A 27977-nucleotide genomic window follows, 5' to 3' on the forward strand; every position below is an offset into this window, starting at 1 on the left:
ATTTTTTTCATTATTTTTAATTTGTTTTAAGATTCTTGCTGTCTCACAAAATCATTTGCTTTCATTTGCCCTGTTCTGGTTTTTAATTTGTGATTCTCCTCAGTTAGCTTTTGTATCTCTCTTTTCATTTTGTTAATTCTACTTTTTAAGGAGTTGTTTTCTTGAGACAATTTTTCCCATTCCTTTGCTAAATTGTTGAATCTCTCTCAATGAGAGAGAAATTGAGAGGAAAATCTCTCAATTTCTCAAATATGAGAAATACTTCTCATATTTATTTTCTTCTGCCTTTCTTATCTGTCTTTTATGAGCATTGCAAGAAGCCTCTTTGGTCCTGAGACCAATTTATCTCACTCTGAGATTTCTTCTGTGGACATTCTGTCCTCTTCTGAGTTTGTGTTTTGGTCTGCCCTGTCATCATAGTAGCTTTCTATGGTCAAGGTTCTTTTTTTTTACTTGCTCATTTTCTTTCCTTTTCTTTTGGTATTTCCTCTTTTTTTTTTTTTTTTTTTTTTTTTTTTTTTTTTTTTTTTTTTTTTTTTTTTTTTTTTTTACTTTTAAAATGGAGTTCTGCTCCTGGGGTAAAGGGGTATTGTTCCAAGCCTCCTGTGTAACTCTGAACTTTGGCTTTGAACACAGGCCCCTTGTGTTTGTAGGGGGTAGCTTGACTGTTCTTTCCAGGAAACAACCTTGTTTCCCAGAGTTTGCCTTTTGAGCTGATACTGGGGGCTGCCCCACTAATCTGTTTCTCTACTGAGCCAGGACTGAGGGTTTTTTGTTGATAATTTGCTGTGATTAAGATTCTCTCACTGGCTTTCCCAGAATTTTTCTGACCTGGGCTAACACCTTTTTCACTCCAGTAAGACTGACCTTTCTTGAAGTTATTTTAGTCTATCTTGAGCAGAAGAGTGGTTTCATTCTATTAGACTTTGTTCAAAGGCTTGGTTTCATGTCATTTTCATGGAAACCTGGGAGAGCTGGAGCAGCTTCCTGACTTTACTCTGCCATCTTGGCTTCACCCCTAGAACATCTGGAATATATTTTTAACAAATAAATCAAAGTATAAGAAATAGGACATGATTAATATTAATTTATAGTTTTCTAAATCCGTCTATGGTCCAAATATACTACTGGTCTAAGTCTGAACTTCTTAAACTGTGGGTCACTATTCCATTTGGATCCTCATAACTGAAGTGTGGTAGTTCATGACATTATTCTCTATTATCAGTAAATGTTTGATCTGCATACTTACATCATATACTTATATCCAAGATCATGCAAAATTTTCTCCAGCAAAAAAACTATTGTAAGTAGAAAAAGTTTAAGAAGTCCTGGTCTAAGTAATACTCCAGTTCTATAATTTGATGGCTTTGCTATTGTCTATAAATTTATTTGAAATATACATCTTTCAATGTTAAATATTTACACATAATTGGGGAAAATAAAATACTAAATTTAGAATTAAAAAAAGAAATTTATCCCTTTCTAAATAGTAGGATACAAATCAGTGGACTATAATTAACAAATGTGTGTCAAAATATCTTTCTTTGTATCCCTAGGACTTAACACAGTGCCTGGCAAATCTCTGTTGAGTACCTAAATAGCACCATAATATGCTTATATTGTGATATATATATATATTTCTGTCTTTGTCTATTTGTATATTTGTATCAGCCACTGATTTTGCAAGTTTCCAGGTGTCTAATGGTGAGGGTTGTTGTTGGTAATGATAAGTGTCTTGCTTTTCAAGAAACTGGAATTCTTTGGAATAATCATGTCTTTCTATCTCCAACACAGTCCTTGGCACATAGTAGGTACTTTAATAAATAATTGTTCAATGAATGAATGATGAATGAAATGGAGATATTTAAAGAAATAGGTGGTCATGAAGTTGGCAATTGTCTCAAACATCTTGGATGTAGAAATTATCCTCAATCTAACACCAATCAATAGCACATATTTTAATTTTGCATCAAAGTAACAAATAGCATTTCATAAAATACAATTAAAAACAGCAGAAGGAAAAATAAATAACAAAGCTAACTGAATCTTTTTCCCCTAAAAATCCATGTTTTTTGGTTCCTGGTATTTTTTTAAAAAATCAAAATTTTTCTGGTTTTTACTAAACAAGTTAGAAAGACTGTGCCACTTAGGCTGAGTTATGCTGTGATTTCTGGGAATCCCCCAAATGTTCAAAATTTGTTTCTGAGAATTTTTGCCATATTAGCTGATGTTCCACATGTGTATGTGAAGTCTGTGAGCAAAGTCAGTCTTCTTGTCAACTGCCTTGCCCTGTGTGAAGCATGCATGAGACTATTGCCTACAGAGAGTTTGCCTAACTCTATATATTTTAATTTGCAATTATTTTGAATTTGGAAGTGAAATTACAGATTAAAAAAACAGTCATAAGTGAAAATTAAATAGCCCTCCAGGAGCCATCCCCAATGGAAAACAGTTGAAAATGAGGATTTGTGTCAGGTTGCTATTTTTGTTTCTTGCTGTATTCATCTTTAAGCAATAGCACAATATTAAGTCCTATGCCACTGAAAAGTGTTATAATATTAATGAGTCCATTACAATTAAATTTCAGTTATTGAAGGTGGGATTCTCAGCTGGAGAGCTGAATTTATCACCACAGCAAACCTGGAGTTAATCCCAGCCTTAACTCTCCCTCCTGCTGCCTGCCTTTTGGCAATAGTTTAATCCATTAGTCCATACACCAAGAGTGAGTAGGGAAAGTAAGGAGGCAATGCGTGAGTTAGGATATTTACATTCATTACAGCAATTTTGATAAAAGGTTGGGCCAAAAATGGATTTACAGTTTATGGAAAATATAATATTAGAAATACATGTATATCAACCAAAAATATATGGAATAAACAGATTTGGAAATGACTCAGCCTATCATCTTTCCTATTCCCAATGTGAAAGGAAAACAGGTTAGACCAGGTGTCCTTTGTGATTCCATCCACATCTGAGTTCTATGAGTCTATGATTTATTTTAATTGTCATATATGATTGTATGTCATTTTAAGATTATAAAATCACAAATTTAGAGCTATGAGGATCCTTATAAATCATCTTTTCTAATCCCTCTCATTTTATGGATGAGGAAGCTCAGCATCAGAAAGGCCAGGAAAATAACCTAAGGTCCACACAGATGGTATGTGGCTGTCATCATTTGAATCCAAGTGCCTACTTACACAAAGCCCTGGACAACAATAGTGCAGAGGAGCATGCTCTTGGCTCTCTTACAGAATGGGGAAACCAGCTCACAAACTCACTAACATAAATGCTACACAAGAACATGGATGCCACATAGAAAAAAATAATCCATGTCTTACTTTATATTGTGAGTCTGAAATTCTCTGAACGTAAATTACTTGTGATAGTTATATGTTCTCCTCAAGCCATACAATTTTAGAAGGAGGCTACTGAACACTGGCCATTCATGTCCTTATTATTGTTATCCCTTTGTTCAACAAAAGCAATTCACTTTGCTGAAAGTGCCATCTTGTAGTTTATTTATAACGTCATAGTATGAAATCTAGACAAATAAATTTTAAGGTTTGATGTTTTCATATTATAGGTATGAAAATCTTTTCTACTTAGAGGAAACATTTGGCAAGTTTTTCAAGTCCATATTATCTAATTTAAGATGTGCCTTTCTGGTAAAAGTTCTACATTCTTTAAAAATCTTTGTTATTCTCCATTGCATTTTTTCCCTCCTTTATTTCAAGTATGAGTTTCACATGGTGGATATTTTCGATAATCCAGGTACCCTTTGTACTTTAACTTAATAAAGCAATCAATCCCTAAATATTTATTAAGAGCCTACTATGTGCCAGGTACTGTGCTAAGAATTATAGATCCAAAAAGGAACAAAAGACAAATTGTCTTTTGTCAAAAGGAGATGGCATGCAAATGGAATTTATTCAAAGAAAGCTATCTGCAGGATAAGTAGGAGATAATTAAGAGAGGGAAGATGCTGAAATTAAGAGACGTTGGGAAAGGAGTTTATTCACTCTACTAATTTCCTTAGATGTTTTGTTTCAATTGGGTTTTGGCCTTCTTTTGAGCTCATAGTGAGAAAGACTGGAATCTAAATTTTATTTTAGATACTTGCTAGCTATATGGGCAGGCCAATTATCTTTTATCAATTTCATTTTCTTTATCTGGAAAATAGGAATAGTAATATCACTTCCCTCAGAGAGTCATTGTGAAGAGTAAGTGAAACAAAAATATATAGCATTTTGTAAACTTTAAATTTTTTTATAAAATCTAGTTATTATTCTATAATTATTTTTAAGACTCAGAATAACTCTGGGCAAGACATTTGACCTTAGGGGTCCCCAAGATGACTACATAAAATGATAAATGACAGCAAAAGTTTTGACCAATTTGGGTAAAATAAGTTTCTTTATCTGGAAGTTTCATAAAATGAAAGAATTCACAAGCTTGGTGGTGCCTGTCCCTCTTTTTACTCCCATTTATACTGTGATATTTAACCATATATACACATACATACATAAACACATATATATGTATATATTTATAAACACATTTACATATGTACACATACATAAACATACATACACACATTTATAAAACTATATTTAAACATTTATATATGTAATAATATATATTAATGCATGTTTGCATGTATGTATGTACCAATGCCAGAATGATAGAAGTAGTTGGAATGGTAGATAAGTCTTTTCTTTTCTTTAAATTTAATATATTTTTGTTTTCTCTAGTTACATGTAAAATAATTTTTTTCGAACTTTCTTTTAAAACTTTGAGTTTCAGATTCTCTCCCTTCTTTTTCACTCCAATCTCCATTAATGTGAAGTTGTGCAAAACAGTTCTATAAAAAAAAAAGTTGCAAATAAAAACATCTCCTGACTCCCTAGAAAAAAATCCTCAATAAAAATAAAGTTAAAAAAGAAAGAAAGAAAACAAAAAGAGTATGCTTCAGTCAGTATTCAGATATAATAGTTCTTGCTCTGGGTGTGAATAATATTTTTCTTTTTTTTTAATAATTATAATTTTTTACTGACAGAACCCATGCCTGGTAATTTTTTTTTTTTTACAACATTACCTCTTGCACTCACTTCTGTTCCGATTTTTCCCCTCCCTCTCTCCACCCCCTCCCCCAGATGGCAAGCAGTCCTATACATGTTAAATATGTCACAGTATATCCTAGATACAATATATGTGTGTAGAACCGAACAGTTCTCTTGTTGCACAGGAAGAATTGGATTCAGAAGGTAAAAATAACCTGGGAAGAAAAACAAAAATGCAAACAGTTTAAATTAATTTCCCAGTGTTCTTTCTTTGGGTGTAACTGCTTCTATCCATCATTGATCAATTGAAACTGAGTTAGATCTTCTCTTTGTCAAAGAAATCCACTTCCCTCAGAATACATCCTCATACAGTATCATTGTTGAAGTACATAATGATCTCCTGGTTCTGCTCATTTCACTTAGCATCAGTTCATGTAAGTCTCTCCAAGTCTCTCTGTAGTCATCCTGCTGGTCATTTCTTACAGAATAATAATATTCCATAGCATTCATATACCACAATTTACCCAACCATTCTCCAATTGATGGAAATTCATTCATTTTTCAGTTTCTAGCCACTACAAACAGGGCTGCCACAAACATTTTGACACATTCAGGTCCCTTTCCCTTCTTTAGTATCTCTTTGGGGTAAAAGCCCAGTAAGAGCACTGCTGGATCAAAGGGATTGCATAGTTTGATAACTTTTGGGGCATAATTCCAGATTGCTCTCCAGAATGGTTGGATTCGTTCACAACTCCACCAACAATACATCAGTGTCCCAGTTTTCCCGCATTCCCTCCAACATTCATCATTATTTTTTCCTGTCATCTGACAGGTGGGTAGTAGTATCTCAGAGTTGTCTTAATTTGCATTTGTCTGATCAATAGTGATTTGGAACACTCTTTCATATGAGTGGAAATAGTTTCAATTTCATCATCTGAAAATTGTTCATATCCTTTCACCATTTGGGGTAATATTTTTCAATATAAGTCCTTCAGAGTAGTCACCATGACTATTCAGAGTGGTCACCATTGTATTGCTGGGAATAGCAAAGTCCTTCACAGCTGAACACCCCACAGTATTGTTATTATTTTGTACACAGTAAATTTCACTTTGCTTGAGTTCATGGAGGATTATCCAGTTTTTTTTTTTTTTTTCCTGAAAGTATCCTGCTCATCATTTTCCAGAGAACAAAACTATTCCATCATAATCACATAGTACAGTTTAATCACTATTCCTTAATTGATGGATATTCCCTCAATTTACAGTTCTTTGCCTAGAGAAAAAAACTGCTATAAATATTTTTGTACATATAGGTCCTTTTTCTTTTTTAAAAATTTCTTTTGGGATTCATGCCCGGTAGTGGTATTGTTAGGTCAAAGGATATGCATGATTTTATAGCCCTTTGGCTGTAGTTCATATCTTTAGATCATTTATCAATTGCACATGGCTAATTTTTATGTAAATTTGACTCAGTTCCTTATACATTTGATAAATGAGGCCTCCATCAGAAAAAAATTGCTTCAAAATTATTTTCCCAATTATTATTACTAATGGTATTTTCCTCTTGTTTATTTTGTTATTTCTCTCCTTTTACCCTTAATTTCCTCAAAAGTCTTTCTGGTGACCATTCCCTCCCCCAATATAGTCTCTCTTCTATCATCCTCCACTCTTCCTGAGAAGTATAGACTTCTATACCCATATTGACTATGTATGTTATTTCCTTTTAGAGCCAATTATGATGAGAGTAAAGTTAACTTCTTCTTTATCCTTAGCTCTTTTGTGATTGATAAATGTTATTTTACCTCTTCCTTTCCATTTTTCCCAGTACATTACTTTATTATCCTTTAATTTCATTTATTCATTTATTTATTTTGCTGTTGAAAATTGGGATTTTTTTTACAAAAAGAAAAGGAAATGTGAGGGCTTTTTAAAACATAGTAAAAATATATGTTAAATCCAATATATGCATACATATATATACAATTATCTTGTTGCACAAGGAAAATCAAATCAAAAGAGAAAAATGAGAAAGAAAATAAAATGCAAGCGAACAGTAAGAAGTGAAAATGCTATGTTTCTATACCTTTCTTGTGCTCTTCCTTATCACATAGTAACTTTCTATGGTCAGAACCTTTTTGTTTGCTCATTTTCCCAGTCAGTTACTTGGATTTTAATTCTTTGTTAAAGTAGAGCTCTTTTTCCAGGGTGGTAGGTGTATTGTCCCAAGCTTCAGGATTTTGTGCAGTGTTTTCAGAAGTCTCTAAGGACCTGACCATGCATTCTTTTCTGCCCTAGAATTATGAATAGTGATCCTGCTCCTCTTTGTTAGTTCTAGGGTACTTAAGCAACAAGATCCTTCCTCAGTGCTAATAAAATGACCTACCATCATCCAGACCCACTTCTGGTTTTTATTTTTATTTATTTATTTGTTTTGTTTTGTTTTGTTTTGTTTTGTTTCCTAAGGCCCTCTCATCCTACTGATAAACCTTCCCTACTGACCATCCAAGAGGTCTTTGGTTTCTCTTGGCTGAAAGGTTTAGAAACTGCTATTATTTCTACTTATTCAGAGGCTAATTCCTGTTTTACTGGAACCCAGGCAGGGACTGGGGCTGCATTTGTGTGTCCTGTGTCAGGACTGCATGATGAACTTCCTCCCTGGTATCACAAATTTTTCCTGCTGATTTCTAAATTGTCTTCTGCTGGAAAATTGTTCCACTTTGTCTTTTTGTGTGTTCTGATGATCTAAAATTTGTTTAGATTTATTATTTAAAGGAAATCATAATGTTTGAAAGAGAGCTTAGCCAGTCTCTGCCTTTACTCCCTTATCTTGGCCAGTAGGCAAATCTTTCAAAGAAATTTCCTTTTCTGTGGGATAAGTAATTAATAATTCTGATAGTGAAATATGAACTATATATACCGAAGGTTCAGCATTATAAATGTTGGAAAAGCTATCAAGCTTCATGATAAATTCTAGATCAGTCTTGGTAAAAATGGTGCCGTTTCCAATCCAAAAGATTGTTAAAACAATTTTGAAATATTAAAATTCATATTTTAGATTTATCTACTGACAGCTCTCCAGTTTTTACCTAGATTATGTAAGTTTTTTCTAAGGACAAGGATGAAAAGAACAAATATTCCCCATAAAAACAGTGTGATAAATATATGAAGCAAAGAAGCATTCCAGTAAAATGTAAGGTGCTAGAAGTTTGGGAATGGTTCAATTTCGTCTTTTATATTCACTGGATAAAATTGCAAGTGTTTAATGACTTATCAAAGTAAATCAAAAATTGACGAAACTATATAATTGAAATCAATCATAGATCTGGTTTAAAAAAATAACAACCCTTCACTAAGAACTACACTATCTGCATATAGTAAAATACGCATAATGATAGCTTTTTGGTAATGCCATGGTCATTTTTCTCACTGGAATTTCTCCTGGCATATAATCATTGATGCAAATAGAGAAAAAGAAATAGTACTCAGACTAATTTAATATGAAAAATGAGCAGTTATAAAATGCTTTAAAGTTTGCAAAGCAAATGACATGTCATGTTACATGAGTCTCACAACAACCTTTAAGGTAGGGGCTATCATTATTTCCATTTTGCAGATGAAGTAACTTTGGCTGAAGAAGGAGAAGGAAATGACAAACTGTTCCAGTATGTGCCAAGAAACCCCCAATGGGGTCACAAAGAGTGAGATACAACTTAACAACAACAACTACTGAGAGTCAGAGATTAGATGGCTTGTCTGTCCCATATCCAGCAAATATCTGAGATACTATTTTAACTCAGGTCTTTTTTTTTTTTTTTTTTTTTTTTTTTTTAATTGGGAGTCTACCATTCTATCAACTAAGCCACTTAGTTATCTTAGACCTGGAATGGAACATATTAATCATCTAGTTCAACCATTCTTTGTTTACAGATGAGGAAACTACAACACAGAGAGCTTGCTCAGTATTCAGTATTCATGTATTCAGTAGAATGGATTTGAATCCCAATCCTTAGGTCAGGACTCCAAGCTTCTTCAGAACTGAATCTGTAGACTTAACCTACCCCAGCATCAGGTTTCTTACCTATAAAATGTGTCATTAATAATACTACTACTATTGAGTTGTGAACTGGTTTAACTATTCATACTGCAGTTTCTAACTATGCTCAAAAATCTAAACCATGCATATCCTTTTATTAAGCAATGTCACCAGGTCTATACCCCCAAAAAGTAGGGATGAAAGACAGATAGAAAAAAGAAAAGGATCTATTTGTAAAAACAAACAAACAAACAAACCAAAAAACAAACAAAAAAAACCATTTATAGCAGTTCTTTTCTGGGAGCAAAGAATTGAGACTATCCCATCAGTTGGGGAATGGCAAAGCAAACTGCAGCTCGTGGTTATGACAGAATACTCTCGTTAAGAAATGATCAAGATGTTCTCAAAAAAAAAAAAAAAGAAAGAAAGAAAGAAAAGAAAAAACATGGAAAGACTTCCATGAGCTGATGCAAAGCAAGAGGGACTCTATATAAAGTAACAGCAATAGTGTAAGATGATCAACTATGAATGATGAACAACTATTCTCAGCAATACAATAATTCAAGACCACTCTGAAGGATTTATGATGAAAAATACTATCCATCTCCAGAGAAAGAATTGAAGGTGTCTAAATAGAAAATGAAGCATACATTTTTTTAACTTTCTTTTTTCTTGAGGTTTTTATTTTAGGGGGTTTGTGTTTTCTTTTATGACATGAGTATTAAGGAAATATTTTGCATCTTTATACATGTATAACTTGTATCAGATTGTTTGCCTTCTCAATGGTGAAGAGGTAGGGAGGAAGGAAGGAGGGGTGAGAGGTGAGAATCTCAAACTCAAAGTTTTAAAAACAAGTGTTAAGCTTTTTTTAAAAAAATGTATCAGGAGAAAAATAAAATACTACATAAATTTAATGAAATGGCAACAAATAATAAAGAAGTAATTCTATCATCTTTACAAAGTTGTAGAGTTCAAATTAAATAATGTATGGAAAGCACAAATCTTAAAAAGCTATATTGGTATCAACTATTTTGATGCTCACTAGAGTTAGGATTTGATCAAAAGAAGAAGAAAAATATGAATCAAGAATTCCATTGCTAAATTGCCAATGTGCTTATTTGCTAATTTTTTTTCCTTGTGCCCTTGATTTTTGCATATGCACACAAAAAGAACAAAACAAAATATTTTTCCTTTTTTTTTTCTTTTCTCTCAATGCCGTCCATTCAGAGACAAGTTTCAAAAATCTAAATGTATCATCCATTCCAGCTGGGCTTTGTTTTCTTCAATGTATTCTCTCTTCCAAGGAATCATTGCATCGTTTCCTCTGTTCCTTTATTTGTAGAGACTGTGGTGATTATATTGGATACTATTCATAGTGTTTGTCTCACAACTGAAAGGTGAAACAGAATTAAAATTTTACATGATGTTTTATTTGTTGGGTATTAAGTGATTGATAGAGAATGTGCCATCAAGCAGGCAGACATATTGGTATCAAAATGTTGGAGTTCTGGTTCATAATTTTCTGGTCCTTACGGCACATGCTCACTCTCTTCTTTCAAATGATGTAAAAAAAAAAAAAGTCAGTAGAAATGACAAAATCTTTACTTATCAGCAATTCTTTTCTTTGTATGTTCATTGTTTTAATGTGCAGGACAGGAGAGAATTGGGAAGGATTCCTATTATGAACAGGAGGGGAAAGTTCAGTTTGTGATTGACTCGGTCTACGCCATGGCTCATGCCCTCCACCACATGAACAAGGATCTCTGTGCTGATTACCCTGGTGTCTGTCCAGAGATGGAGCAGGCAGGGGGCAAGAAGTTACTGAAATATATTCGCAGTGTTAATTTTAACGGTGAGTCCAAACAGCAAAGACCAGCCTTTTGTGTATGAGGCAATGCCATTTAGTGTATCATTGATTGTATCATTCCATTGTGGGCTGATTTTGCTATTACTGGCTTTTATACTGTTCATACCTTGTTTGTTTAGGTGTATTGTCTTTATGGGGCGTTTGTGAAGGGGCTCCTACAGGATAGGGGAAATGGGGTGGAGATGAACAAATTTTCTTTTAAATTGAGGTCTTTTCTTTGAATTAAGTACCATTTTAGTAACCACATTTATATGATTGTGTATACTTTTAAATAGATAAATATGTGTATACAGCAAATGTTTGATGAGGCACCAAATGGCATTGGGGCATAAAGGAAAGAGAAAATTTAGACTGTGATGATTTGGGTTCAAGCCCCATTTCTGACACCTACTTCCTGTGTTACTAAGGGCAAGTCACTTCACCTCTAAGTGTCCTGGGCAATGTTCTAAGATTATTAAGAGTATAGAGTTATTCCAATCTTCATGAATAAGTATATGTCATATGTATATGATTATATAAACTTTCATGCATGCTTATTTAGCACATGTATATATACTGATATATGCATATATATATATATAGGTGTGTATGTATATATGTAAAATGCATGTGCAAATTATATATATCTCATAATACAAAAATACTATCTGGTATTGCAACTGAACTATTAAAATATGTTATTTCTCATGTAGGTTATATAAACCTTTTTTTTTTTTTTTAATGCAATGGCCTCTACTTTTTCATCATAAATATAAATATAAACCTTCATCTCATTCCCTAGAAGTGAATCTACCTTTACAATAAAGAAACATAGTTAAACAAAATGAGCAGATCATATAACAGATTCTGAGAATCTTCATAATATGTTACTTTATGAGTTCTCTATCTTGTTAATAAGGAGGGAAAGATGTTTCATTAACCTGTTCTCCTGAACAGCTATTGCTTATTTATTTTTTGTTTGTTTTCAGTGGTGCAGAATAAGGCATCCATTCCATTACTTTTTCAATTGACACTAATGTTGTCTTTGGTAGTTCTCCAGTTCTAATTTCACTTTGCAGTTATTTACACAAATCATATTCTTTGAGGTCCTCCTCCACTCTGACTACTGACATTTTTGGATTTTTTTACATCCCAACTAAAATCTCACCTCCTACAGGAAGCCTTCCCAACCCTCTTAATTCCAATGCCTTCCCTCTATTCTTTCCTATTTATTCTGTATATAGATTATTTTGTGGATATACATATATATAAATATGCATACACACATATATGCACATATGCATATAGGTATATTTGTGCATGTATATATATATATACATATACATATATATGCCTATACATATGTACGTATGTGTTGTCTCCTCCTATTAGATTGTAATCTCCTTGAAGGCAGGGTTTTTTCTTTTTTTGAATCTCAAGCACTTAGCAGTGCTTGATACATAGTACTTACTAAATAAGTGTTTATTGATTGATTGGATAAGTCCTCACTACTTACTGCATAATTAATAATGCTACCTTGCAGTAATGTATTTTTGTGTTGCCCATTGCCTAATCAGTGGACATGCACTTAGTTTTTAGCTTTGTAGAACAGAGGAAAAATCATCCACTGTGGGACTTCTTGTCCTTATCAAGCTCACTTGATGACTAAGGGAATTGGGTGAAACAGTGTGACACATAGAGTACTGGGCCTGGAATCAGGAAGACCTGAGTTGAAGTCTGGCCTCAGATTCTCACCAATTATATGATCCTGGTAAAGTGCCTCCGAACCAATTATTTATGTGACCCTGAGCCAAGCCACTTATCCACTAGTTACCCATGGTTCCTGCATCTTTAAAATCATCATTTCCATTGCATCTATCTCGACATTGTTATGAGAATAAAACAAGATGACATACAAAAAAATTTTGAAAACTGAAAGTAATATATAAATGTTAGCTGTTATTGTCAATATTATTTTTTTACCTAAGAAAGCAACTTAATTAGAATAATGTGGACAATTTTTAAATAATATGCAATTTCGGCAGATAGAGAAGTCAGATTTGCTAGTTGCTTTTCTTAAGCTCTGCATTTTCAGCAAAAGATTCAAAGCAGATTTTGAAACTGATATGAAAGTAAGTGTAATACAGGGGATGAGTTTGGCATGGGGAATACAGTGTTTGATTTGGAATCTGAAAGACCCGAGTTCAAATTTTGGTTCTTATAAATATGGGCTTTGTGATCCCAAAAAGCCTCCTAACTGGCTGGTGTCCCAGGTACCTCTATCAGACTTAAAGATGGAAAGCAGTTTATGATCTGAATTACTTGAGGGAATTTCCTTGAAGGAGAGGGAACCATATCAATAATATCATCTTTCCCTTCTCCCCAAAAAATGAATATCCTGAATGGCTGTGGGAATTTGGCAGTTAGAGAATTGGAGAAAAGAGAAAAATAGAGCATCTAGGCTCAAGGCAATTTTTCACTGCCACATACTCTCTTCCTGGAAGATTCTCCTTTACGGCTCATGTTGTTATGCTATTTTATTTGCTGTCCCCTATATATCCATGTCTTTCCATGTCTCCTATATCTCCTTCCATCCTGAGATTCCACTCACCTCAAAGTCTAGTTAACTTTATTTCCCTAACTACATACTCATATTCATAAACACACCCTTCATTCTCAATATGCCATTCCTCCCTCCTTGGTATCTTTTTTGTCTTGTTTCTTTGCCTGAAAGTTTTCTTATTTCCCTTCTAATGAGAAGAACATTTTAAAAGTAAAATTCCTCTTTTTTCAATTTCAATTTTCAATTTTTCAATTTGGGAGGAGAGAGGAGAGCCAGAGATGGAAAAGACAGATAGACAGAAAGATGAGAAAGAGAGAGAAAGAGAAAGAGAGAGACAGAGACAGAGACACAGAGAGGCAGAGACAAACACAGAGAAAAGATACAGAGACAGAGAGAGGCAGAGACAGAGAGAGAGAAGATACAGAGACAGAGAAAGAGAAAGAAGTGGAAGAGCTGAAATGATGGGAGAAAGGTCTTACATAATCCCATCAGAAAGGTCAGAGGCACACAATGTCTGCTTACAATCATCATTTAGATAAAGTATTCAGCTATTCTACCTTATTTTTTTTTTCTTTAACAAGACCTTTAATGAGAGTGAAAAAGAGCAGGACAAGAATAGTTTCCTCTAACAAAGAATGAGAAGAGAAAGACACTTTGCACTGTGTCGCCTCCTGACGAGTCCTTCCCTTGTGAGCTGATGATCTTTATAAATGGCTCTAACAGGCCTCCCCATAACTGCTCAGATAAAATCAGCCTGTCCACAGCTGCTTCTGACAGCCTCTTTTCTTCAAAGTCTATGAAAGACTGAAGTCCTAGTACTTAATGAATAGATACTAGAAACACAGTATGATTTCCAGTATCCAGCATCAGAGCAAAAATAGGCAAGGGTTTGAATATTAATGTGTCAATGCAAAGTGACAGCCTTAAAAAAATTAGAAAGAAATTCTTGCTAATGATTTGAAGAATCCAAGATTTTTCTTTCTTTACTTTCTTTACAAACTTGGCAGATTCTTGTCAGGATCACAGAGAACAAAATCCAATCTTTAGTTGTGCTTTTAAAAGTCCCCAAGCCACTGCCCTAATAACATGTAGGAATCATATTCGTTCAATTTCCATTGTTCTATCAATATGATTAAAAAAAAAAACAAGCATTTATTTTCTTTCCCATCCTAACCCTTAGAGAACAACAACGACAACAGTAATAAATAATAAAAGGAAATCTGAACTGTTGTGACAATATGCATAGTCAAGTATAGGCTCACATTGGCTATGTCCAATAAATAATTTCATTCTATACTCTGATACTTTCCTGTCAGGAAACTGGTAGCTGACTTCATCTTCTTAAAGGTGGGTAGCCTGCTTCAACTTCCATCTTGAGAAAAGTATCCCAGCTTTTGGGATAAGAACTTACTGTTTGATAAAAATTGCTGGGAAAATTGGAAACTAATATGGCAGAAACTAGGCATTGATCTATACTTAACGCCGTACACCAAGATAAGGTCAAAATGGGTTCATGACCTAGGCATAAAGAATGAAATTATTAATAAATTAGAGGAACATAGGATAGTTTACCTCTCAGACCTGTGGAAGGGGAAGGTCTTTATGACCAAAGCAGAACTAGAGATCATTACTGATCACAAAATAGAAAATTTCGATTATACCAAACTGAAAAGTTTTTGTACAAACAAAACTAATGCAGACAAGATTAGAAGGGAAGCAATAAACTGGGAAAATATTTTTACAGTCAAAGGTTCTGATAAAGGCCTCATTTCCAAAATATATAGAGAATTAACTCTAATTTATAAAAAATCAAGCCATTCTCCAATTGAAAAATGGTCAAAGGATATGAACAGACAATTCTCAGATGAAGAAATTGAAACTATTTCTAGTCATATGAAAAGATGCTCCAAGTCATTATTAATCAGAGAAATGCAAATTAAGACAACTCTAAGATACCACTACACACCTGTCAGATTGGCTAAGATGACAGGAAAAAATAATGATGATTGTTGGAGGGGATGCGGGAAAACTGGGACATTGATGCATTGTTGGTGGAGTTGTGAACGAATCCAACCATTTTGGAGAGTAGTTTGGAACTATGCTCAAAAAGTTATCAAACTGTGCATACCCTTTGATCCAGCAGTGTTACTACTGGGATTATATCCCAAAGAGATTATAAAGAAGGGAAAGGGACCTGTATGTGCACGAATGTTTGTGGCAGCCCTTTTTGTAGTGGCTAGAAACTGGAAACTGAATGGATGTCCATCAGTTGGAGAATGGCTGAATAAATTGTGGTATATGAAAATTATGGAATATTACTGTTCTGTAAGAAATGACCAACAGGATGATTTCAGAAAGGCCTGGAGAGACTTACACGAACTGATGCTGAGTGAAATGAGCAGGACCAGGAGATCATTATATACTTCAACAACAATACTAGATGATGACCAGTTCTGATGGATCAGGCCATCCTCAGCAACGAGATCAACCAAATCATTTCTAATGGAGCAGTAATGAACTGAACTAGCTATGCCCAGAAAAAGAACTCTGGGAGATGACTAAAAACCATTACATTGAATTCCCAATCCCTATTTTTATGCACACCTGCATTTTTGATTTCCTTCACAAGCTAATTGTACAATATTTCAGAGTCTGATTCTTTTTGTACAGCAAAATAACGTTTTGGTCAGGTATACTTATTGTGTATCTAATTTATATTTTAATATATTTAACATCTACTGGTCATCCTGCCATCTAGGGGAGGGGGGTGGTAAGAGGTGAAAAATTGGAACAAGAGGTTTGGCAATTGTTAATGCTGTAAAGTTACCCATGTATATATCCTGTAAATAAAAGGCTATTAAATTTAAAAAAAAAAAAAAAAAGAGAAAAGTATTTTAGCAACCTCTTGACATGGATTGGAGAGAATTTAAATGAATTATGACTTTGGCATCCCCATTGCTACTAAATGGGTGGTTCTCCATAAATTAAAGAATACTACCCAGACTATGATTAGACTTTTGAAAATGGGGTCTTAATGAACTGTTTTTTTATACACGTTTGCGCATTAAAAAAAAAACCTTTTAGTAATATCTATTAATTTATATCTCTTACATTTCCCATCATCTCTCTCTTCTATACCTCTTAGAAAACAACAACAAACTTACAACAACAACAAAAATTAAAAAGGGGGATAAGCAGTTCAGCAATATTAACTAAAATAGCAAAGGTTATTTTCAAAGTTCAGCATCTATAGGTCCCCATCTTTTTTGCAAGAATTGAAGTAGTAGACAGATATATACACTCATATCTTTTCTTTATGGAGAAGATAGAGTTTATAATTTTCCATCTTTTAACTTAATTATAATAAAATTAGCATTTGCTTTAAATTTACTATTGTAATCTTCACATCTGTGAGATAAATACTATTAATATTATTAATTTACAGATGAAGAAATGGAGGATGGCTGCACTGCCTCCTCCCCACACACAAGCATATACACACAACTACACACATACACACACACAACTATACACACACACACATACACAACTATACACACACACATACACATATCTCTGCAATTATGGGAAAATGAATAGAGATAAAAAACCTGAGTAAAAAACCTGACTACTGACACTATGTGGCCCAGAACACATCATCTTACCTCCATCTGCCTCTGTTTCTTCATCTGTGTGTGTGTGTGTGTGTACACATACATATGTACATACATATATATATATATATAAAATTACTATATGCATATATGTGTATGCATGTCTATATATGTAAAATGTTATGTGTTTGAACCATGTAAATTAATATATATTATATTAATTGTGACTCAGAATCTCAGGATCACAGAATGCCAGCATTGAACAAGAACTCAAAGGTCATCTCTTTCAACACATATGTGATAGCCCCTTCTAATCAGAACTGATACACAATTATCTAGTTTTTGAATGATGACTTCCAATGGTGGAAGACTTCCAATGAAATAGCCCATTCCATTTTGAAATTGCACTAATTATTAGGAAGCTTTTCCTTGCATCAAATCTAGATCTGTGATAAATGAAGTAAAATTACATGTTTAACGATTCTTTACTTCTTCTCCCACCAGCCTTGTCTTCTTTCCACACTAAATATTCCCATTTCTCAAATGTTTCTCATGTGATATAATCTCAAAATATTTCTCCTATTTAGCTTCCCTCTTTTGGATTCTCTCCAGGCTATCTGTACCCAGAAAAGAACAAAGTTTTCTACAGATTTCTGGCTAGAAGAGAGAATAAAAGCATCAGGAGGCCAGGCAACTATGTGTCTCATTTTGTCTAAATCACATAGGCTTTCTGGAGGACTGCATGGCACAATATTGATTAAAATAAAATTTGTAGCTTTGTTTTTACAACTCCTCTTTTTGTTATCTTTTTCATCTTGTTTATATAGTGGATTTTTTTTTTTTTTTTAGCTCTGCTGTAAGACTTTACAAAAGAAATTTAACTGCAAGATAATTAGGTCAGTTTAAAAAAAAAAAAATCATAGTATTTGTTAGCCCCTTCCAGACATGTATAAGTGAATGTATATACACATTTAAACAAGCATGTGCACATAATATATATAGTTTACATATCTATTTTATGTGTGTGTGTGTTTTTCTGGTTTTGTAAGGTTTTGGAAGCTCACATTGTATGATGGCCTACATTCTATCCCTAGACTTTAGTGCAAAAATATTTTCTTGCATTTAATCAGTATTCAGTTTCCCATCTCTCTTCTGAAAGATCTCTTTCACTGACTACCTACCACTTAATAAGAGATGAGAATACAAAAGGAAGCAATAATCTTAAGCACTGATGTAGAAACTAAATTCTTTAAAAAGTCTTTAGAGAAGGAAGTTAAAAATAATAGGAGATAGAAAGAGAGTAATGTATAATTTTGTAAGGATTTTGTCTTAATCCTTAGCCATGATCTTGGTCTTTTCTTTCTGATTTTAAAGTTTTTCAATATATTATTATTAATTATAATTAATTCAATATATTATTATTAAATAAGTGGATGTTGGGTGGAAATCATATAGAACTTACTCAAAACTTCTTGAAACAAGTATTCTACAATTCTAAATAGTATAGAAAAGTCCTTCAGGTTGCTTTTTATAAGATTTTCTTTTCATACTAACAGATCACATTTGCTTTAATCATAAGGCAACATCTATATATAAACAGTTTGCATTATATGTCAGTGTAAACAGCTTGCATGATGTTTGACACTTATCTACTTCTACAATGTGAACACATATGACCTGATTATTTCATGTATGTAGTATACATGTATGTATAATAACTACATTTAACAACAAACAAGTAGTTAAGATTTCTGCAGCATGGGAAAAATTAGAAAATGAATCAATGAAGATATCTGTTTACATATTTTGAGAAGGGTAACCATTAGTTAATTTAAGAAACTCTTTGCCATGACTACAGATATAGGCTCAAGAAAATATTGACTAAGTCTAGATTCTTCTCATTAAGTATAGCACATTAACATTAAATGTGCAAAAATTCAAACATACAATCACCTATTCATGACCACTAATGTTGTAATCAGCATGCTAGTTACAACCAACAAATTGTTAGCCATGACAACAGAAGTGTAAACCAAGATTTATTTTACAAAATTTCCTCAAAATCCTCCTTGCTATAGCCACTGACTATTATTTAGTCTTTGTGACATACAGATAAGAAGAAAGATATATGACTTTATATGGAGAAAATATAAGGGACATATATTGGAGTATATCCAATCATTAATGGTCTCATTGTAAAATTAACCTTAAAATTATCATTAGTATTTTTATAGTAGTATTCAGAAAATATAAAAATTGAGAGGGGAAGGAAGAGTTTATTCACTTCCTATTGTTTCTTCTATCCATTTCATTCCAATTGCATGCAGATTATTGGAATAAAAACAATTTGTGGAGGAGGAAGCTATTTCTGGATGCCAGTCAAGACTCACAAACCTGGGCTGTCTTCTGATGGCAATATCTCGAAGAAGCAGATGGAACATTTTCTGAGAAAAATCATTTAGAGGCTCCCATTCACAAGGCTGATTTTCACTAAAGAAGGTGGAGGGAGGGTAGAAAAACATTCTAATATTTTATACTGTATGGACAAGGCAATATGAAAACAAGGTTTAGTGTTTTCCCCTTGTTTCTCCATCCCCTCCCCAGCCTTTTTAAACTATCAAGCAAAAGATGAAATTACTCCAACATGTATTAAGCTATCCATTTAAAATACTGTGATGATAAATGACTTTTGCAATAGCAAAAATTCTATTCTCACATCTTTGGATAAATCAAAAGTAATAAAATGAGTTTCATTTAATGAGCTATTGCTCCTTTTTTGTTTTTGACTCTTTCAGGAAGTGCTGGCACTCCAGTGACATTTAACAAAAATGGGGATGCACCTGGACGTTATGACATCTTTCAGTACCAGATAACAAATACCACTCATCCCGGTTACCGCCTAATTGGCCAATGGACTGATGAGCTGCAACTCAATGTAAGTTGTTTCTTCTTCATTTGCATCAGTATGCAATACATTGATTTATTTTAAAAGTGATTAAATGTATAACTTTTCCTTGCTTTCTAAGTCAGAACACACATATAACCCCTAGTCCTGGGTCTTTGGTTTTGGTTTTTGCCTTTTCTTTTTTAGTGTTTGTATGTTGGGATTCAAATACAAATTACTGATTCTTCATTCAACTGCCTGATGTTGACATTAGCCTCATAACAACTTCAAAAAACATCCAATTATATTTTATTACAGATGTTTGATTTATTTTGCATCTTAGCTTATCATTGGGATTTGGTTCAGGGCTTGACTATAGTAGATATTTTTATTTTTCTCCCTTCCACTTCTCTTTTTTCTCTCTTCTTCCTCCTCCCTATAACTTTGAATACATCTTTATCCTTGCTATTCTTCTTCCTCTGTGGCCTAATGGCTATTTTAAAGACAAACACTATTTTATCCAGGCTTCATGTTATACTTCTGTGTTTGATAGCTACCATTATCTCTTACAGAATAGCATTAGGCCACTGATATTTCCTCTGATTATTGGGGAAAATATACAATCACAAACAAATAAAAACTAACAAATCCCAATCTGTTATAATGGTTAACTTTCTATTTTCAGCATTAGGAAGACATAGATAAGAATTCCACCTAAGATATTGGACTTGTGACCCTGAGCAAGTCAATTAACCTTTCTACCTGTTTAGCTTCCTTATCTGTAAAAGAAATGAAATTAGAATTAATGTCTTTCAAGGTCCTTTCAGTTTTAATCTATAATTCTATAATCTCACACTCAACCCTACTCACTACTGAAATTTCTTTAACATATCACTCAAACCTTAGTTTTTTAATGTCAAATATTTTTGATGTTTATAATTCCATTAAATCAACAAACATATAGCCTATGAGCCATTGTGCCATAACAAGGGGTGCAAAGATAAAAAATTCTAGTTACTACCCTCAAAGATTTTACAATCCATTTAAGGGAATATATATATCACATATGCAACTTTATTTTTGCTATTGCTTCATTGGGCTCCCTTAAAATCCTTAAAAATTTCATTAAAGGCATTTTTTTCCCCTTTGAGAACCATGGTAATGTGTTGGGAATTTGAAACCCTCAAACTTCACAGTCCTATACAGTAGACAACAACTGATATAAAAATGAAAGAATAAAGTGTGTGTGTGTGTGTGTGTGTGTGTGTGTGTTTACTAATGACACTGACAACATACAGCAGTAGAAAGATTAGAAACTTCAAGACCTCTTCTATTATTGGCTCTATAAGACCTAACCATTTCATTAGGATTCATTGGAACTCTTTTGGAGGTAAAGAAGAAACCATAGTTTGACAAAGTAAAAGAACCCTGATTTATTGGCCTTGGTGTTACTCCTCGTTCTGTTAGTCACTAGTTGTGTAATCTTTAGTAAATCATTCTATCTGTCTTGAAAACTAATGTCTTTATCTGTAAAGTGAGGGATTTCAATTAGATGGTCTCTAAAGTCTATATGGTGGCCAAGAGGATTAACCTCATCCAGAAGGAGTCTTGATACTTTAGTTAGACAGTTCAACTTTACACTGTCCTTATTATCTCTAATAATGCTTCATCCAATTCATTGTAGGAGTACAATGGATATGGTTCTGGGCCTGGAGTCAGGAAGACTCATCTTCTCAAGTTAAAATCCTGTTTCAAATACTTAATTAGCTGTGTGACTCTGAGCAAGTCACTTAACCCAGTTTTCCTCAGGTTCCTCCTCAGTAAAATGAGCTGGAGAATGAAATGGCAAACCACTTTAGTATCTTTGCCAAAAAGATCCCAAATGAGGTCATAAAGAGTTGTACGTTACTGAAACCATTGAATAAGTACAATGCTTTCTTCATTTTTCTATTGTCTCTTACCTCTGATCCAGCCTCAGTGCTGGATTATTCCCATCATCTCCCCCCTTTATTCCTACTAGTGATGCTGCACAGAGCTGAAGAAAATTAAAACTCTCCTTACTGGGTCATTATAAATGCATGTTTTCCAACTTCAGCCAGGCCCTTATTACTACAAGGATACTTTATTCTCACCCCAATTATTTTCCCCAAAAATCATGGCCCACAAAAAAGAATTTTTTTTTTTAAATAGCCTTATTTTCCTACCTAACCAACCCTATCCAGCTTATGATTCTGCCTTTTGTTTTAACTGAGGAAATTGAAGCCAGTTGTGGTGAACTCACTTTCCCAGTTTTCTTATTCTCAAACTTTTTAGAAATCATCTCCTAATTTTTTCTTCTTTTCTTCCAGCCTCCAGCATTTAAATTAGTCTTTTTCCTTACTGAGACCAACGTATGCACAGCTGCACTTGGATCCATCTTCTCCAGCCTATAGCAATATAATTCTCCTTAGTTTTCACCCTGTTTTTATTTACTGATTCCAGAGCTATTGCCTTTAATTATGCTTAAATCTTACCAGTCCTTTAAAGAAAAAGCCATTGTGTTGTACCGTGCCCTCAGGCTATCTTTCTTTATCTCTTAGAACCAAAGAGCCAAAGGTAGCAATGGAAAAATAAGAAGAAAGCTTTCTGTACTGAGTAACTTTACTGTCTCTTTTCTCATTTACTTTCCAACTCTTTGAAGTGTAGCTTGTGACCTCACTTTTTTTTTTTAAATGATTGAAAGGAAAGTGATAAATACTGGAGAGGATGTAGAATAATTGAGATAGTATTTCACTGTTGGTGGAACTGTGAACTGATCCAACCATTTTGGAAAGCTATTGCTCTTTAGTCATTGGCTAAAAATGTGTTATAAGAACATGATTAAATACTACTGTACTATAAGAAATGAAGAACTTACTGATTTTGGAAAATAAAACATTGATAAAGTTGGATGAAATAATGAAGAGCAAAATGAGCAGAACTAAGAGAATATTGTCTATAGTAACACTGTTTTTTTTTTTTTAAGAACAATGTTGAGGGACTAATTCATCTTGACTATCATAAATGGCCAAATTAAGTACAAAGGACATTAGAAAGAAGATACTATCTGTTCCTAAAGAAAGAACTGATAAATAGAAACATAATTAAAATAATTTTAGGGTTGGAGTAGGGACATAAGAAAAAAGTAAGTTATATGATAACTTTTGTTATATATTTTTAAAGAATAGCAAGTTATACAAAGTATATTTGCAGTTTCATGTACAATGATCTTTTCATTATTCTGTTCAGAAACTGAATAAAACTATGCTAACCAAAGAGAGCAATGATTTTCTGTCTGAGACAGTGGTGTTTGTTTTTTAACCAGTCCCTAATACTCCCAACTTCTTTGATCTATTTAACACTGTTGACTGTTAAGGAACAGCCTAAGTGTGAAGGAACAGGTTGATTCTCAGAAACCCCCCACAGCTGTGAATCATGATGCACTTGAAGGAATTGCAACTCAGCCTTTACTGCCATAGATGTTGCTTATGAATTGGGAAAAAAAGAAATTGGAGGCAAGAAGTAAGAGAAGGGAGGTCAGAGACTGCAACTGCCTCTCAGTCTCTCACATCAAGGGATCTATTCTGCTGGTCAGAATTAGATTCTCACCAACCACTAACAGGTGGCTCCTGTAACACTCAATAGTCACTAAAAGGTTGCTCCCCTCACAGCTGACCATCTACTCTTGGATACTGTCTCCTTTCTGGAATTTTGTGACATTATCTCCATGTTTTTCCTTTTCTTATCTAACCCACTTCTCAACCCACTTTGCTGATTCTTCATCCATAACACACTTCCTAATTTTATTTCCTTGGACTCTGTCCTAAGACTCCTACTCATCTAGACTCTGTGTCTTGTTGAATTCATCATTTTCCCAGTTTAATTATTCTTTTTATTATGATGAGTCACATATACATCTAGCTTTAGTCTCTACCCTGAGTTTCAATCCTATGTTACCAAATGAATATTGGATATTTCAAACTAAATATCTCTGCTATGTCTCAGATTCATTATAGCCAAAACAAGTCATTATCTCTCCCTCCAAACCCAAGCCACATTCAAACTTCCCTATTTCTGTTAATGAGAAACAACATTCTTCCAATCTCCCAAGCTAGTAATTTCAATATTCTTCTCTCTCACCACATGTATCATGCCAAATTCTGCTATTTCTGTCTACAACATTTGGCAATCCAATTCCTTTTCTCCAATTAACTACCATTACCAAATAACTACCATTTTTGTTCAGTCCCTCATTAGTTTTCATCTAGATTTTTTGAATAGTCTTCTAATTGCTCTCCCTGCCTCAAGTCTCTCTCTGAATTAATTTATTCTCCTCAGTTCTGCCTAAGTGATTTTCCATGAACATACATCTGTCCATTTTATCTTCTATTCAATATAAAGTAATGGCACCCTATGGTCTCAGATCAAACCTGAACTCTTCTAGCTTCTCCTTTCAAAACTTGGCCCAACCTATCATATCAGCCTCATTGCATATCCCACTATTCCTATGCTGTGATCCAGCCAAATTGAACTTCTCCTTTCTTCATCTTCACACCTTTCACTTTCCCCTGTGCTGATAATGTCCTCTCATCTCATTTCTGTTCTCTAGAATCCATATCTTCTTTCATGACCCAGCTCAAATAGGATGTTCCAAATGAAGTCTTTCCCAATGACTCCCATTTACTAGTGTCTTCCCTCTCAAATTATCTTGTAGTTATCTGCTTTTATTTTTATTTATTCTCGTTTGTTAATCCACATGTACATACATAATTGTCTCCCTCATTAGAATGTAAATTTTGCAGGTAGTGATTATGTCTTACTTAGCACCCAGCACAGGACATGGCACATAATAAGCATTTAACAAATAGTATCTGCATGTTTGCTTGAATGTTTTGATCCTATTTAGTCATGATCCTATGACTAAATGATGTTCAAAGCCCCTTCTGTCTGGAACAACCTACAATCATATTATAACCCTCAACACAAATATAAGCTAGCCTTTCAGCAATGATTAGAGTTCTCTTATACACCTAAAATTGACTAAGCTTGGGGGAGGAAAAGTCCAAAATAAAATTTATATTAAGTATAAACATATGGCATTGAAAATAAAATCAAGTGGGATATTTCAAAGATAAATGTTTATTTAGGTATTGCAACTAAAATATAGACAATCACATATATGAACCCATTCAATAAAAATTTCAAACCAGTACAAATTTAAAAAAAAATAGTTTATAACAATTGCAGAAGTTTTTATCTTCTATCTATGCAGTTAATTTTATCTAATGCAAGCTGAACAATGTAAAGCTGATGATATTAGCCTCTTTTTGAAGTCCAGTCTTGAGAGAACCCTAATCTATCTTTCCAAAGCAATATAACAGACAGAATTATGGACTTAGAGTTGTCACTCAACATTTAATCCATCTTTAAACATATGCCAACTGTTTGTCCATGAATCATGTGGACCTGGAAGAAACCTCAAAAATCGTCTAGTCTTCTCCCACTCCATCATTTTACAGATGAGGCAACTGAGGTTCATGAAACCTCAGTGACTTGCCTAGTTACCTTCTTGGAGCCTCGGTTTCTTTCTCTATGAAATAAGTATTATATATATATAGTTGTTGTTGTTGTTGCAGTACCCATCATAGGGTTGCTATGAAAAAAGCACTATAATAAAGTGAATTATTATTATAATTTTTCCATCTGCTAGTGTACAGTCCCATTCCACAGATTTTGATCAAGTATTTGTTCTAGAGAGGTCACTGCTTGTTCCTAGGGCATTCTGAAATATGAGAGTGAAATATGAGAGATTCAGAATTTAGAGAAAAAATTTTAGGTACTCTTATGGAGTTTACAATTTGGGAATGGAAAACTAATGTACTAATACCTGGATTATGCAATATGTCCCTAATGGAAAACTGTGTCTACATCTGTGTTCCTAAATATCTATTTTCTTAAGATGATAATAATTCCCTTTTCAAGCATAAACTTTCCTTCCCCCCAAAATGGGGTAAGGAGATATTCAGTAGAATAGTCATTAGAAGAATCTATTCTGTGATACGTGTTATTTATTTATTGGAAAGACCTAGCTTTGTGAGTATATTGATTTTTTTCACTATCATTACCTAACTAAAAAGGGAAAAAAAGTGGTCAAGATACTTTCAGAGGACCTAATAGAAATGTCCAAATAGAGACAGCATTTAAACTCCCAGTCCTTTAATGTTAACCCTGTTATTTAGACAATGCAACTGAATTGTTCTTATTATGGTGACTAATTCTACTTTTAAAAATCTAAATTATATTGCACATGTTTAACCTATATCAGATTTCTTGCTTTCTTGAGGAGGGGAAGAGAGAGAGAAATTTGGAATGTGATGTTGTGAAAAGGTGAATGTTGCAAATTATCTTTGCATGGATTTGAATAATAAAATATTATTAAAATAAAAGTCAAAAATAAATTCTAATTGTAGGATTGGGGGAGAAATGTTAGGGACAAAAAATAACTCCATCAACAATGCATTGGGTCCCAATTTTTCCACATCCTGTCCAACATTCATCATTATCTTTTCCTGTAATTTTAGCCAATCTGAGACACGTGAGGTGGTACCTCAGACTTGTTTTAATTTGCATTTCTCTAATCAAGAGTACATTTTATTTAAAGCATTTTTTTAATATGACTATAGCTGGTTTTAATTTCATCATCTGAAAATTGTCTCTTCATATCCTTTGAACATTTATCAATTAGGGATGACTTATATTCTTATAAATTTGACACAATCCTTTATATATTTTAGAAATGAGAAGGAATATTGACTGGAAAAATTTTCCCTCACCTTTGTATTTCCATTTTAATCTTGTTTCTGTTGCTTTTGTTTATACATAACCTTGTTAATTTAATGTGATCAAAGTTGTCTATTTTACCTTTCATAATATTCTCTAATTCTTATTTGATCATAAATCCCTCCCTTCTCCAAAGATCTGATTGGTAAATTATCCCTTGCTCTCCTAATTTGCTTATGCCCAAATGATGTACCCATTTTGACCCTATTTTGGTATGGGCTATGAGATGTAGATATATGCTGAATTTCTGACATATTATTTTCCAGTTTTCCCAGCAATTTTTGTGAAATAGTGAGTTCTCATCCCAGAAGCTGTAGTTTGGGGGATTTATCAAATAGTAGATTACTATAGACTTTGATTATTGTATCATGTGTATCTCACCCATTCCATTGATCCACCACCCTATTTCATAGTCAATACCAAATGGTTTTAATGACTGCTGCTTTATTATATAAGCCATTATCCTTTGTATTTATTTTCTTTAATTCCCTTGATATTCTGACTTTTTGTTCTTCCAGATGAATTTTGTTATTTTTTTTAGTTTTATACAAAATTATTTGGCAGTTTGATGGCAGATTGATTTTGGCAGATTTGATATGGCACTGAACAAATAGACCAATTTTGGCAGAATTGTCATTTTTATTATATTAATTCAGCCATCCCGTAAGCAATCCATATTTTCCCAATTGTTTAGATTTGACTTTATTTGTATGAAAAGTGTTTTATAATTGTCTTCATATAATTCCTGGGTTTGTCTTGGCAGGTAAACACCCCAATATTTTATTTTGTTATTTTAGTTATTATAGTTATTTAAAAAGGAATTTCTCTTTCTATCTCTTGCTTCTGGCCTTTGTCAATAATATATAGAAATACAGATGATTTGTGTGGGTTTATTTTATATTGTGCAAGTTATTAATTGTTTTAAATAGGTTTGGGATGATTTTTTTTAGTATTCTTTAAGTATATTATCTTATCATTTGGAAAGAGTGATAGTTTTATTTCCTCAAGGCCTGTTCTGATTCCTTGAATTTCTTTTTCTTTTCTTATTGCTTAAGCCAACCTTTCTAGTATAATGTTGAATAATAGTGGTGATAATAGATATACTTGTTTCACCCC

The 27977-nt window shown here is 33.4% G+C and overlaps 1 protein-coding gene across 3 annotated transcripts in view; it reads left to right on the top strand.

The window, feature by feature from the left end:
* Nucleotides 1-27977, top strand: part of GRM7 (glutamate metabotropic receptor 7) — a 1027380-nt gene that overhangs the window by 659581 nt on the left and 339822 nt on the right. For all 3 annotated transcript variants that reach the window (XM_031954369.1, XM_031954361.1, XM_031954377.1), the window contains exons 6-7: nucleotides 10748-10948; nucleotides 19915-20054. In XM_031954369.1, the coding sequence (XP_031810229.1) occupies nucleotides 10748-10948; nucleotides 19915-20054 (341 nt within the window). The remainder of the gene's footprint in view (nucleotides 1-10747; nucleotides 10949-19914; nucleotides 20055-27977) is intronic.

The sequence above is a fragment of the Sarcophilus harrisii genome, chromosome 1 (assembly GCF_902635505.1).
Source record: "Sarcophilus harrisii chromosome 1, mSarHar1.11, whole genome shotgun sequence".
NCBI lineage: Eukaryota > Metazoa > Chordata > Mammalia > Dasyuromorphia > Dasyuridae > Sarcophilus > Sarcophilus harrisii.